At 39.0% G+C, this 14,614-nt stretch overlaps 1 protein-coding gene across 1 annotated transcript in view; it reads left to right on the top strand.

Moving 5' to 3' along the window:
- Positions 1-14,614, top strand: part of TMEM135 (transmembrane protein 135) — a 200,957-nt gene that overhangs the window by 69,010 nt on the left and 117,333 nt on the right. The window contains exon 5 of the mRNA XM_068423686.1: positions 13,416-13,481. Within this exon, the coding sequence (XP_068279787.1) occupies positions 13,416-13,481 (66 nt within the window). The remainder of the gene's footprint in view (positions 1-13,415; positions 13,482-14,614) is intronic.

Genomic DNA, 14,614 nt, shown 5'->3' with positions numbered 1-14,614 from the left:
ATTCTTTGGCTGTGCTAACGTACAGGATGTTCAAACGAATGTGCTTATCCATGCGATCCAGTGCGGTTTATGTAACAGACCTGCTACATGGATTTGATACCTTTCAACCTTGCCAGGAATAACTGTACGTTTTGTTCCTGGTCAAAAATCCTTTTTCTTGTCATTTTGTACTTGGTTGAAGCGTTTGTTGTGAATCTGAAAATCCGTTTAGTTTTTTTAGCTTCCTTACGTGTTTAACGTAAAGGGAATGGGTGAGTGTAGGGTGAGTAAAGTGGTCTGGTGAAGGGATTCTGTGATTTGTCTGCCCCTGAGGTGGGGAGCAGGAATTTCAGCTTAAATTTAAAAGGATGTTTAAGCTATCTCCTCATTGCTTCCCCTGCTTTCCCAATCTTGTGATACAACTCGACATCGCTTGGAGTAGTTTAGGACTATGCTGCAGTTTCTGGATTTGGTAAATCTAGCAGGTGATTTACTGGTTGATGCTGCTTGTGTTGTCCTAAGAAATGTGCAAACTCAACTGCAGGTTTAAAAATCTCTTGCTTTGTCTTTGCTCTGTGTGGATATCACATGTTGTGCACTAGGACATGCAAATTTCCTATTTTCATAAGTGATACATCTTATGAGCAGAGCAGACTGCTATGACAGAATACACAAACCTACATTTAAGGTACCTGCAGACGTTCATCTACTAATTCTTGCAGTAATTCAATTGGTTCTGGACTTGTGCTGCAAAAATGAAACATGAATGCAAGGTTTTCCAAATAAGTGTTTTTCAAGGTTTTTTTTAAATGAGAATTTAATGGTGTCGTACTTGTGTACAGAAATTGTGTATTAGTGTAACAAATTTAGATTAATAGTGCAAATTCATCATGAGTAAAATATTAATTCTAGAGAAGCATTTTGTTCTAGAATAATTTGGTTATTATGATATGTATGAGATTGTTAGCCCACGTTTGGGGCTAACATTTCTTCTCTTTACATTGTAAAATTTCTGTTAAGTTTATTGTGCAAAAAGCTTGCTTCTTAAACAGGCTTTGGATGGTTTTGATGTTTTTTTGGGCGTTTTATGGTGGTTTTTTTTTTTTTTTAATGTTGCTGTGTTTTGCTCTTTGGATTTATTGTATTTTGCTGGAGGAAACTGAATCTTTGATATCCTTGTCACTGAAAAATAAGAAGGAACTCTAAGAATAAATGTTACTCTAATGACCAGATTTGTAGTTAAATTTAGGTTCTTCTTTAAAAGACGGCACTGCTGGAGGCCCGTGCTTAACACAGTTCTTCTGTATTTTAACTACTTTGTATTTCTTTTAAGTTTTATTGTAGTTTTTTATTTTCTCTAGATTTCTAAAGCTAGCTGCAGGGATAATTATTCTTACAGATTTCATTTTTTTTGTTACTGACACGATGCTTCAGCCTTGAGGTTACATATCTTTCAGTATAATAAGAATTGAGAATAATACACTTCTGAATAATAATACTGAATAATAAAATTCTCCATGTCATCGTGAGAGGAATTAAATTTGGAGTGCAAAATATTACGTTACAGTCATATGGTTCATTTATATGTGTGGGGAGGTTATTATTAAAAACAGGCCAAAGAGAAAGATTGTTTTCACTCCAAAGTGAGCATCGCTTTTTTTTCTAAATTATGTTGAAGTTTAAACTCTACTTACAGAATATCCATAGGATATCAATCCTATAGAGAGAAATTGTTGCACTAATGAGGTGCTTGTTTAACGTCAATCTGTACAAGTGCATAAAAATGGTCTTTAACTGCGATCACATCATGTCATTTCCTCGGGAACCTTGCTCCTTCCCAATAAATGATTGAAGGTGTCTTCTGGATTAGGAGCTGCTCAACATTTTGTTTTAACCATAACCATTGGTGTATGTTCAAAAGTTACCAGTTCCTCCATGGGCTTTTCTCTGATGCTCATCAGCTGTGGTCTGTTAAGACTTCACAGACTGTTAAAATTTATCCTCGTCAATCAACTGTGAAGTGGCAAATATGGTAACCATTTCAGGCATGAGAAGTAGTTGCCTAGAATTATTTATTCCGATGGTGTTCGAAAAGTATTCGATAACTTACTGTGATTCAGTGTTAGAAAGCAGAGACATTTGCCCCTTGCTCTTTCCAAATTTGTTGATTTATATTTTTTTTAGCATATTGGAATTTTAGTTGATCTGTACGTCCTCAAGGTGATGGATGGAAATAAGTAATTCAATATTCGTTATGACTTTTTGAGGTAAGTGAAAAGTATTATTCCTCTTTTGGAGGAGGAATTGCCATGGTAGTACCATCAGGAGTAGATTTTTAGGACCTCTTGATTTCCCACCCTTGGGAAAGAAGACCACAGTGTGCTTATGTCAGAAAAATCCTCTGTATTTCAGTTGTTTTGCCTGATAACGGGTAAGAAGAACAAAAGCTAGAATCCATCTTATTTGCATGAATTTTACTTGTTTTACCAAAGCTCTCATTGTGGTTCTTCCTGCTTTGCTCATGATTTGCCTTCCAAATTTTAAAAAAAAGTGAAGCAGGGGTTTTACAGACCTGGCGTTGATCGCCATGTAGCTTTAGTTTCTTCTTCTACCATTGTCTGTAGCACCCATCCAAATTTTGATGAAAGGCTAATACCCTGTGAGACAACTGATTTGTGACAGTAGACATCAAGTCTCACATTTTTTGCGTTAGAGTAGGCTAAACTTTTTTCCCCGTATAAGAACATACTGTGTTATTGTTAGGTTTACTAAGCCAGTTGGCAATAATTACCAGGTCGTTATACACCAGGCAAGGATTTTTCATAGTATTGAAGACAATTCATGATGGTAATTTTGGCAATTGCAATATTGTGGAGTAGGCCTGCCTGAAAACCTCTTTGGATCTAATGTTTTTCAGGACATGGAGATTATAGCCAACTTCATCCTTAGGGGGTTTGAGTCCGAGTCTGGCCAATGCCTTGATTTTTAAGGGCATTTTACTAATTTAGCTTGCTACATGTACTTTCTCCTGCTATGACATTTGGTGTTTGTCCTCCAGTCCTGCTGCTGGGCTGGCTATGGTAATTCATCAGTTGGCAGGTCGGTGCAGTTAGCTTCTCTTTGTGGAAGATGTTCAAGAGCAGGAAAGAGGAGTATCCAGCTCTTAGCATGACAGAGAGACAGAAATTAAATGTTTTAAACTTAGTTGCTGTACCTGGGTGAATTCTGCTATGTTTTTGGAAATCCAGAATTCTTTAGCCACAAAATTAAAGGTGATGAGTTCTCATAATTTTTGTTTGAGCAGATTTGACAGACTTTACTACCTTTTGCTGTTGTATATTTGCATAACATTTTCATGATCATGGCTAGATGTTATGTCAAAACCTCGATTATTAAAAAACAGGGCTTCTGGAGTACAATTACACTGCAGCTTCTGTCAACAGGCTTAGTATTCAGAATAGACGTGGCCCTTCTGATAGTGTGCGTAAAGAAGTGTGACTTCCTTCTGAGATTGGTCTTACGATAAAAGCTTCCTGCCTTTCTTGAAAAGAGAAAACAGTATGTAAGTGTGCTTTGCAATGGGCCCCAGGCTGCTCAGCAGGGAAGGCTGTTCTCAAACCCCACTTCCAAAAAAGATACTTGGGAAGAAGAAATCTTGCTTCAGTTTATCTGAAATGGATTTGGTTTCAAACTCATAGCAAGCACTGTTGAGCATTGTGCAGCCTGTAGTTGCTCTTGGGCAAAATAAGAGCAGCTTTCTCAACAACAGGAGGTTGACCAGCGCTTCTGCCAGCTCTCAAAATAGTGTTCTAAGCCCTGAAATTTTTAGCTCTGCTTAAAAGAAAAAGAAGTTATTTTTTTAATAATGCAGAATGCTGCATTATGTTAGTAGTTAGTTACCATTCCCCATATAATACATACCAAAATTGACTTTCTGAAATTTATTGCTGACTGTTTTGTATTAAATGGCTTTGATCAGTTACAATCAGCATTTGTTTTTTTTTTTTTTAAAATGGAAAACAGCATGTGATGAGTAAAATCACACCAGTTCATTTTTTGGTAGGTCATCTCCAGAACATACATATCCTTCATCGAAAACAATTTAGCTGTTGTCCAGCATCAGTGAAACTTCTTTAGACAGAGAAGGGAGGCATTTTTATAAGCTGCACCAAAAATGCAGTAGCATTAACCTGTGTGTTCTGTTTCTAATTAGTTCAGAAATTTTGTGTGACATACACATGTTTAAACAATAAGGTTGGGAAGTGAGTTGAGCATCTCATCCAAAGTAGATGTAGTCCATATTACTTATTGTTTACAGCATGGTGATGATAAATCACTAGTTTGAAAATGTTTTTTAGATTAGGTTTGTATTAGTTTAACTCGTAACTCCGTGGGTAAATTACAATACATGGAAACAAACCAATTGAGACAAAGAAATTTTTGTTCCATTTGCAAATACTGAAAGCTACTACTTAAAATTGCTACCAGTGGGAAATGTAAAAGATGAGGTAATCCCCTAAAGAAAAAGGACCATGGTTGTGAAACACATTGAACATAAATCTTGTAAAACTCGTAGGGAATGCACTGAATTGAACCCGCTCAGAGTTCATGCTAACAAGAAATTCTGGTCAATGAAGGAAAATAAAGGAACTGTATTTGAATTAGTCTGGAATTCCAGAACATGTGCTTGGATAATAGGAAATAAAGCTGCCTAAATATGCAGCTCTCATTAATTTAGTGGTCATAGTGAAACTTAAAAATGTCTATGTTACAGACCCAAGGCTGCTGACTAGCTTGCCAGTGTCATTGAGTGTGTAAATCTGTGCCATTTTCCAGGGGTTAGAGTGGAGAACAAGGATCAGGGGTCTTTGGATTTTGCTCTCAGTTGTCCCAGTAATTCTGAGTAACTGTGGGTGGACTGAAAGCTCACCTCAATATGATTTTATGTGTATCACAAAAGGGTTTGACTTCAGTTATTGGGAATGAATTCTACAGGAACATCCTGGTGCTCATTGCCATGTCACACACTCTTCCTTTTCATCTGTTGGCTTTCTTTCATGGTGATCTTCACCAGTGGTCTTTGGACCAGCAGTGCCAAGTGCTAGAAAATCACAGCAAGGAGCCAGAGTGGCCAGGCATGGAGGGATGTAGTTCAGTAGTTCAGCAAGGCCAAGTGCAAGGTCCTGCACATGGGTTGGGGCAACCCCCGGTATCAATATGGGCCGGGAGATGAAGGGATTGAAAGCAGCCCTGTGGAGAAGGACTTGGGGGTACTGGTGGATGAAACATTGGACATGAGCCAGCAATGTGTACTTGCAGCCCAGAAGGCCAACCGTATCCTGGGCTGCATCCAAAGCAGCACGGCTAGCAGGTCGAGGGAGGGGATTCTGCCCCTCTACTCCACTCTCATGAGAACCCACCTGCAGTGCTGCGTCCAGCTCTGAGGCCTCCAACATAAGAAGAACATGGAGCTGTTGGAGCGAGTCCAGAGGAGGGCCACGAAGATGATGAGAGGGCTGGAGCACCTCTCCGATGGAGACAGGCTGAGAGACTTTGGGCTGTTCAGCCTGGAGAAGAGAAGGCTCCGGGAACACCTTATTGTGGCCTTTCAACACTTAAAGTGAGCTTATGAGAAAGATGGGGCAGACTTTTTACCAGGGTCTGGAGTGACAGGACAAAGGGCGATGGTTTTAAACTGAGAGTAGATTCAGATTAGATCTTAGGAAGAAATTCTTGACTGTGAGGGTGGTGAGACACTGGCACAGGTTGCCCAGAGAAGCTGTGGATGCCCCCTCCCTGGCAGTGTTTAAGGCCAGGTTGAATGGGGCTTTGAGCAACCTGATCTAGTGGAAGGTGTCCCTGCCCATGGCAGTGGGGTTGGAACTAGATGATCTTTAAGGTCCCTTCCAACCCAAACCATTCTGTGATTCTGTGTAGTGTTGGAGTTCAGTAGAGCTGTGGGCTCAGGGCAGTGTTGCCCTGTTACCCTGACACTTGGTGGGTGCATGAAGCCTGGACAGACCTGTTGTTTCTGGGTGTTGTTCCAGCGGCCCCTGCCCAGGCAACAGAAACATCCCCCATGGATCAATTCTAAACGGGATGCGGGGAGGTGGGAAGTCTTCCCGCTGCTGGGGTGGTGAGGGATGGATGGGTGCATGTGCTCCTTCTCACCATTTTGGAGCTGGAAATCTGAAAGTTCGCTGCCCCCGAGACCTGGGGGAGCCCTGATTACGTGCAAGCGTGCTCGTATATTCCTGGGCTGGCCAGAGTGGTCTTTCAGCTCTTACCTTTTATTCTGTCTGGCAGCATTACTAATCAAAACCATTTTTGACAGTTGTCATGTGCTTGCTGTGGGCTGGCTTGCAGCTGTTTTCTGTCCTTCTGCTGTGCGAGTGGAAAGGAGGAAGGTTTTAGCTGGCTTTGGTGGTTTGCTTCTCAGATGCAGAAACCTCTGCTCGGTGCTGGTGGCGAAGCAGCCTCCCTTGGACCTCCTTTCGCTGGCATTTCTGTCAAGGGAGAGGAGATTAAATGGCCTATTTCTCCAATTTCCCATGTTGGCTGCTGGCCTCATTTGTGGGTAATTCAGTTCATGAGCATTATACTGCTGGATTTTTTTTTTTTTGTGGCTTCCTGATATTTAGTTAATTGTAGCGTTGAGTTGTTCAATCCTTTCTGCAGAGAAAACCAGAAGAAGGTGAAAGTCAGTTACAGGCTGGGACCAGGAATCCCAGTTAAATACCAAGCATTTTTTTGGGAAGGGGATGGGAGGGAGGAAAGGGAGAAGAACAGGTAGAGAAAAAGTCAGGAGAAGAAAAAAAATTATGATAATCTTTGGAAAAGTTACAAATACCACAATTGCAGACTACTGGGTTCAGATTAAGATAAAGAAACACTAATGGTTTTATTTCATCCTCTTGGCAGCGCACAATGCTTGATTATTTTTGCCCTTGGTTCATTTGTTGAGTGTGTGTTCTGCAGCTGCAAGTTTTAAAGCTCTTTTAAGGAGAGGCTGAGGTTCCTGAGCCGGTCTGCGGCCAAGAGGGAGTTCTTGCAGTGGAGACATAGCGAAGGTAAATGCAGAGTCTGTCACCATGATGTATATTATCTTTTGGGTGTTATGAAGGTCAGGGTAGAGGTAAATTAATTCCTAAGAGAGTTCATTAACCCTGAAAGTGCATATTTAATTCAGTGAGCAAATAGAATTTGTTGGTGTGAAAGAAATTGCACTGAACGGATCAAATATTTGTGTGTAAATTTGAACCTGTGTTTACACGACAAATCTGCAAATATCCTAAGGAAGGAGCAAGACATGACTCAAAAAGAGCTACCTGGGCTATTAATCTTGTTACTTTTAATACTGGTTTATTTATGCTATATTAGTGATGAGTTTTACAAACCCCCAAACATCTAGTTAGAGAATCAACAGACATTTATTATTTGAGAAAGGAGAATTGTTTTCAGTTAGTACTTTTGTTGTATAAGATACATGGTCATGTATGTGCTTTGTTTGCTTTCTACTCTCTAATCTTCAAGCTGCTGTTCCTCCTGCCCCATAAATTAAAGCAGTTTTGACCTTTCTCTTGTGCATCCAGAGCTTCCAGAAGATAGTCCTACAAGCTGATAGTTTCTGGGGCTTGTGAATATTGCAGCTGTGTGTCCTTCCAGTCCTTATGTGTGTGTTTATTTTTATTTGGGGAAGGCACTAAAATGTGATTATGTAATAGAATTATATTATCCTTCTAAGAAAGGTTCACAAATGTTGTGTAAGAAACTAGAGGAAAGAGAGATCAAATATTACGGAGTGCAAAGGTGAGTGTTCGGTGCAATATTTTCTCTGGGTGTTCACGTTCTGAAAGCTGAAAATGGGAAAAAATTAGAGAAGTTTCAGAAAACGGGTACAAGGCCATCATGAGCTCAGTAAAATATGCTTTATGGTGGGATTTAAATTGTTTAGTGTTTGTAGACTTCATAGTTAAGTTGCTTTTATAGAAGGCAAAGGTAAGAAGTGATTTCATCTGCCAATGACTGAATGGAAAGAGCTTGTGTCTCACAGATGTCAAGTATATACTGATCTGCTCATTGTACAAGTAAGGTTCAAATGGTTCAGTAATGAAGGTAGAGATATTCAGACTCCTTTGAAAAAGTAAAATACAGAGGTACATGGAATTCATACCTCTAAAATGGAGTGAATTACATTTTTTTATGGCTTGCCAGAAAATAAGAATTTAAATCTATGTCTTTTTAAAAGGATCAGTCCAGCTTCAGTGTTGTATTTTAAGATATTTTAAATATATTTTAAATTCATAAAATATATAGAATGGCAGTAAATTCTATATTGGTATTGCTGTAATTTAATCAAAAGCTGTAACAATAAATAAGCTCATCAGTTAAGTTAAATCTGCCATCTGGAGGAAGGTTTAGATGGAGAGGGTTGCCTTACACTTGAAATTTTGTGGACAGAAATTAGGAAAAAAATTTATTTCAGAAACTTCTTGTACATTTTCCTATACGCTATTGCCTCTGAATCTCACCAAATCTCTTCTTTTTTATAGCACTCGTGCTTGTTTGCAAGAGCTGTGTGATGGTTGGCTAATAAGGGCTGTAACAATAGTTCATTGAAAAATGTTATTGATGATTTCGGATAGACTGCCAAGAACCTTTTTTAATATAATTTGCTTTTTGTGAAGAAACACAAATTTTACAGGCTGGAGCTGTCAGCCAGCTATTGTAGCCAAGATCAGCAAACTTAATAGGAGTGAAAAAAGTCTTTTGTGGTATTCCATCCATATTTATTCTTGTAACAAATTGCACCATTTTCATTTTAATTAAATCTGTAAATTGCTGTGAATGACTTCCAAAGATCTGTGCCTTTCAGGACATATCTTTAAATAGACTTTTTTTTTTTATTTAAATTACACGTTTAGAAGTAGATGCCAAAATTTGTCAGGTGATAAAAAGCATGCATTGCTAAATTAATTGATTTGCACTAGCAATCCCCTCCACTGCTTGCATTTGCAGTTTTAACTTGGGTAAAACAGTGACTATTTTGATGAAGTATTATAAGACCATTTTATTTTTGTGAATACCTAGAAAATTCAAAACATCTGGAATCTAAAGTACTGTTTTCCTTGCTGTTTTTCCTACAATTTCCATCAATAATGCACAATTATTTTCCACTTTAGTTCTGGTTCATACAAGTGGTTTCCCTTTTTTTTTATTTTTTTTTTTTTACCCCACTTGCAAGGAATTTGAACAGGAGCGACTGCTTTCTTGGAGGGGGAGCAGTTGGTCATCTTTGTCTGGAGATGACATGAGAGCTCGCACGGTGTTAGAGTGGTAGATACATGAGGCTGCCGTTTCACCTCACATATAATGTAACACAGTATACATTCCTTACAACGAAGAACAATTTTAGGATTCGGTAACTATCAGCTTGGCAACACATTTATCTCACACTGAGATCACTAAAACCATCTGTTGATAATTTGCTTTCTTATGGACCTCTGACTCCCATCTCTGAATAGAAGTATCTGAAGTCATTGCCTAAGCCTGTAATGATTCTTATTTAACGCTTACTCACAGTGAATTGAATACAAATAAATCTTAAATTTTTACAGCTTCATAAAAAAATCTGATTATACTGAAATATTTAATGCTAACAGAGGCAGAAGCAGTTAAAAATGAACCAAAATCCTAGCTGGTGATTTCTTTGGGAACACTATTATTATTTTTTAAAAGGACAGTTTTGCCTTTTCAGTTGGTTATCCTGACACAATGATAAATATTTCCAATCAGTTGTGTTTCATAGTTACAGTTACACATCCTAACATAAAATGCACGATTATCTTAATATTTTCAGCATTTAAAAATTGATGTAATTTATGCTGTATTTTTAAATTAGGAACCAATAAATGAGCACCTCTCCTATGAAGACAGGCTGAGAGAGTTGGGGCTGTTCAGCCTGGAGAAGAGAAGGCTCCGGGGAGACCTTCTAGCAGCCTTCCAGTACCTGAAGGGGCTACAGGAAAGCTGGAGAGGGACTTTTTACAAGGGCATGGAGTGACAGGACGAGGGGGAATTGTTTTAAACTGAAAGAGGGGAGATTTAGATTAGATCTTAGGAAGAAATTCCTAACTGTGAGGGTGGTGAGGTTGCCCAGAGAAGCTGTGGCTGTCCCCTCCCTGGCAGTGTTCAAGGCCAGGTTGGATGGGGCTTTGAGCAACCTGTTCTAGTGGAAGGTGTCCCTGCCTGTGTCAGGGGGGTTGGAACTAGATGATCTTTAAGGTCCTTTCCAACTGAAACTATTCCTAAACAAACTTCCTATTTCAATACACTTAATACTTTTTAAAAAAAAATTTATTTAAAGTTGTGACGTTTGTGTTCAATGGATTTAAGCTTCATCAATATTGAAACAAGTTGTATGAGAATATTATGCAGGATGGATATTAGCTATTATTGTACTAATAACTTTGGTAGATTTGAAATTAAAACCCAAGAATATGCAGGCGAGATGTGTTCAATAAACTGGGTTTTTAGTCAAAGTAGATTTAATGTCTTGTAGGGCTTATTTTACTATCAACAAAGTATTATCACATACAGAATTTCAGAAAGTGTATGAAGTGTGGGAGTGTATTGTCCTTTTTTCATTACTGTTGTGGGATTATTCATTCGTGCAGCTTTTTTCCCCTGTTCTTTATGGAGCATTAAGTATGATGGAGTTTGTCTTAAACGTTTCAAGAAAACAAGAGTTTTTTGGTGAATTTATATTTTAAGTTTCTCCATGCCCATGCTTATTCCTCCATATTCAACCTGTGCAGCTTGAATGCCAGGAAGACACTCTGTGTTTTGGGATTTCAGTGTGGCTTGTCTCGTCACAGCTAGAAACCACATGAGGAAGGATGACCTTCCACTTGGCTGGGATGAAGCATTTTCACCACTTATGGAGAATTTGGGGAATTGGGCTGTGCTTCTTTGGGAAGCACAGGGAATCTACAGGTCACCTGTAAATTGCATTTTTTTTGTGGACTTGTCACTGAAAACGTTGTGAAATACTGGAACAGGCTGATCAGAGAGGTTGTGGGACCTCCATCCTTAGAGATGCTGAATATGTGCTTGAATAAGCCCTGAGCAACCTGCTCCTGGGTAGGACCAGATGGCCCAGGTGGTCTCTGACAAACGATTCTATTTGTGCCTGCATTTATGGGACAGAAAGGAAAAAGCTGGAAATTGAAGACAGTGTCGGAGTTTGTCCAGAACGGAAGTGTTAGAGATAAATTCAGATTTTAAGACTGACCAAATTTTCCTAGCCTGATCACTTTTATCATTAGTGATGTTATAGTTTTGTGAAAGTGTTAAAGAAATTTCTGAATGTTTTCATCTTGTTGTTCTTCCATGTAAGACGTTGCCTTATTCAAATCTCAACACTTGTTCACGCTTAGTTTTCGTTCTAGAAAGGATACACACTTGAGATGTTTTCTGCTAGTGCCCACCTCCCTCACCTTAAACATTACACCAACAGTAAGCTTGGATCTGATTACTCTTTTGAAAAATGAACTTCTTTAAGCATCCTCTTGGATTTTGCATACCTAAAAACCCAATAACTTTTTCTCCAGCCTTGTCATTGTCAGTACATGAATGGCCATAGGTGGCCTCATCCCCCCCATGCTGGTTGGGTAGGAAGCTGTGATTGTAGCGCTAATCTTCTTAGTGATACTCAGCACATGAAGAGCGGCACCCGTAGGAGGACATCAGTGGTGCTAGATTTGTTGCTGTGGGTTTTTTTTTCTTGTTTCTGAATGGTTTTGACATCTGGCATTAACGATGTACAAGTGTATTAAGAGAGATCTTTTACTGGTAGATGTAAAAGAAAGTCACACACACCAGTGGTTTTCAAAAGAAACAAAAGCAGCTTAGGTGTATTGACAGAATGCTCAATTCGGTTGAAACACCCTTGAAAATGTTGGTGAAAGAAACCAATTTTGGGAAATACAAAAGATTGTATGAGGTTCAGTTCATCTCTCAAAGAAAGAAAGGTTTGAGAAGAAGAATCGCACTTAGGCATTGCCCTGCATCCTCGTGGGTGTAAATGAAGTAATACCTTTTGCAGACTGATGTTCTGGAGCTCACACTTCATTTACAGATGTGGCGGGGGGGAAGCATAAGGCAGTTTAAAAACTTTTTTATGAAGTTCTTTTCTACAGGCATTTATTTAGAAAAGGGTAAACCCCACTTAATCTGTGTCTAGGAAGACTGAGAAATTAATCTCAAGAGATGTCTTTGATATTACATTTGTTGAGATGCAGCTATCTTAAGGTAGTGTAGCACGAACCCAGCAAGTCTTGCACTCGTGTAAGCATTGAGATGCTTATATTTTAAATCACTATTTAGAAAGACAGTCAGCTGCTGCAAACTACTTTTATTTATAAACTTTCTAAATGCTTTTTCAAACAGCCTACTAATTACTTTTTAACATGGATCCTTAAATGTAAGAATATTTTTTTTTTATTAGAACCAGATATTAAAAACATGTTTCGTTGCAGTTGAAATTGAAACCGGCTTCTCTGCTTGCTATGGAAACAAGTCTTTAAAACAAATCTGTTCTTGTGTACACTGGTCTGCCAATCCATGTTTTTATGTAACCGGTGAATTTTTTTCATGCCTTTTTGCAACTAGCTTCTAGAAAGAAATGTGATACAGAACCTATGTGGTTTTTTTGTATGATAGCCTGAATTAAGAGTCAGTAATCTATGTTTATGTCAGAAGTATGTGTTAATTGTCCCACTGGATTAAAGAAGGGATGGGACAATTAGCGCCAAAAGGTATGCAACCTAACTAAAGATTAACTTAATTAAAGATTTCCCCAAAGTTGTGTTCCCTGTCATTTGCACATGACAATGTTGTGGTTTGTAATGCCCTGTTATTAAGAGTTAAGAGGGGCTCAGGTGCTTTTAGGGAAAGAGTTGCATCATACTCTTGTTTTTTGATGCTAGTTTGTTAATTTAAGTGTATAATATTAAACAATAATTTTTAAAATTAATTAGTTTAATGAGTTGTAAAATACCATATAGCTATTTTTCCCTTAGTATCCCACTTTTACCTGACAGCCTGTGGAAGACCACTATGTGGGGCCGAGCATCTCTCACCTGAATGAAGAGTCTTGTGTATCATCTGCTGCTGTGTCGCAGGAGGGACCGTGCACTGTTTAGGTGGTTACTTATGCTGAGACCAAAATCCTCGATAGACCTCTCACTTTGCAATAAACCTTTGCCTAACCTGTGCAGACTGTTCTGAGTAACTTATTGAAGTGATGCAGTTGTAAAATGGGTGCTAAAGGTAGCTGACGCTTTAAAAAATGTTGTAAAAGACGAAACAACTCTTTATGAGCTGGGTTGTCTGTTTTTTAAATAACTAATTTGCGTGTCTGTTTCTTGATGCAGGCTACAGAAACGTTGTTCCGAATGGCAGTAGCAAGAGGAGCTATTACACCTTTAAGACACGGAGAAGTAAGGCTAAATATATCTTTTTTTTTTTTTTTTTTTTTTGCACGTGGTATAATGTTTTATTAATGTAATGCTCTATAAATTCCTAGGAGACATATTGTCATCAGGGAAGTGAAGAGGGCTGGACTGTATATAATTTGCATATGTACATTATAGATTTTTTTTTTTTAAAGGAGAAAAAGAATTTCAATCCTGCCTAGTGTATTCTTCAAAAAAAGCTCTGTTTTTCTCTTTGCCTGAGAGATAATTTGGCCTTATAATAGAAGTGAGTCACAAGAGTGTCCTTTTAGGCAGGTATTTTTTCCACTCTATTTTCTCTATTAAAAATTGTAGAATCTAGAGAAATTCATATGAGATTGATCTTTGTTATTGGGTAGCTGCAGAGAGGTTACTTCATCCTTTGCCTGTTCCTTTCAAGAAATCAGTAACTTCAGGTAGTATATGAAGTATTAATACCTTAATTATTCTAAAGAGGATAAATATGTTTGAATATTATGTTGCTGATACATGCTTCTGTTGATGGTGAACATTTGTTTTCGTCTTTGTGTGGTTTTATATCAGGTAGACGTTGTCTTGAACATTGCTGATTAAGCAGGGCTCATTCGGAGAGCTTTAAAGTAGATTCGAAGGGGGATGGGGTAGTAGCTGGGCTTGCACCACTGGGGCAACGCTCTAGTGTTGAGGTAGACCAGAGGCCTCCCATCCCCCTGGGGTGAAATCGGTGTGCTCAGCTCGCTCCCTGAAATGCCTGTACACCAATGCACGCAGCATGGGGAATAAGCAGGAGGAGTTAGAAATCCGTGTTCGGTCGGGGGGCTATGATCTAGTGGCAATTACAGAGACTTGGTGGGACGCCTCGCATGACTGGAATGTGGTCATGGATGGCTATGTCTTGTTCAGGAAAGACAGGCCGCTAAGGAGAGGTGGTGGAGTTGCTCTTTATGTGAGTGAGCAGCTAGAATGTATTGAGTTCTGTCCAGAGGCAGATCAGGAGCGAGTTGAGAGTTTGTGGGTGCGAATTAAGGGTCAGGCTGGCAGGGGTGATACTGTTGTGGGTGTCTATTACAGGCCACCGGATCAGGATGAGGAGGGTGATGAGGCCTTCTACAAGCAGCTGAGAGCAGTCTCGCAATTAC

This window comes from Nyctibius grandis, chromosome 2 (assembly GCF_013368605.1).
Source record: "Nyctibius grandis isolate bNycGra1 chromosome 2, bNycGra1.pri, whole genome shotgun sequence".
Classification (NCBI taxonomy): domain Eukaryota; kingdom Metazoa; phylum Chordata; class Aves; order Nyctibiiformes; family Nyctibiidae; genus Nyctibius; species Nyctibius grandis.
The sequence above is the reverse complement of the archived record's forward strand: the minus strand, read 5'-3'. Positions and strand labels throughout refer to the sequence as shown.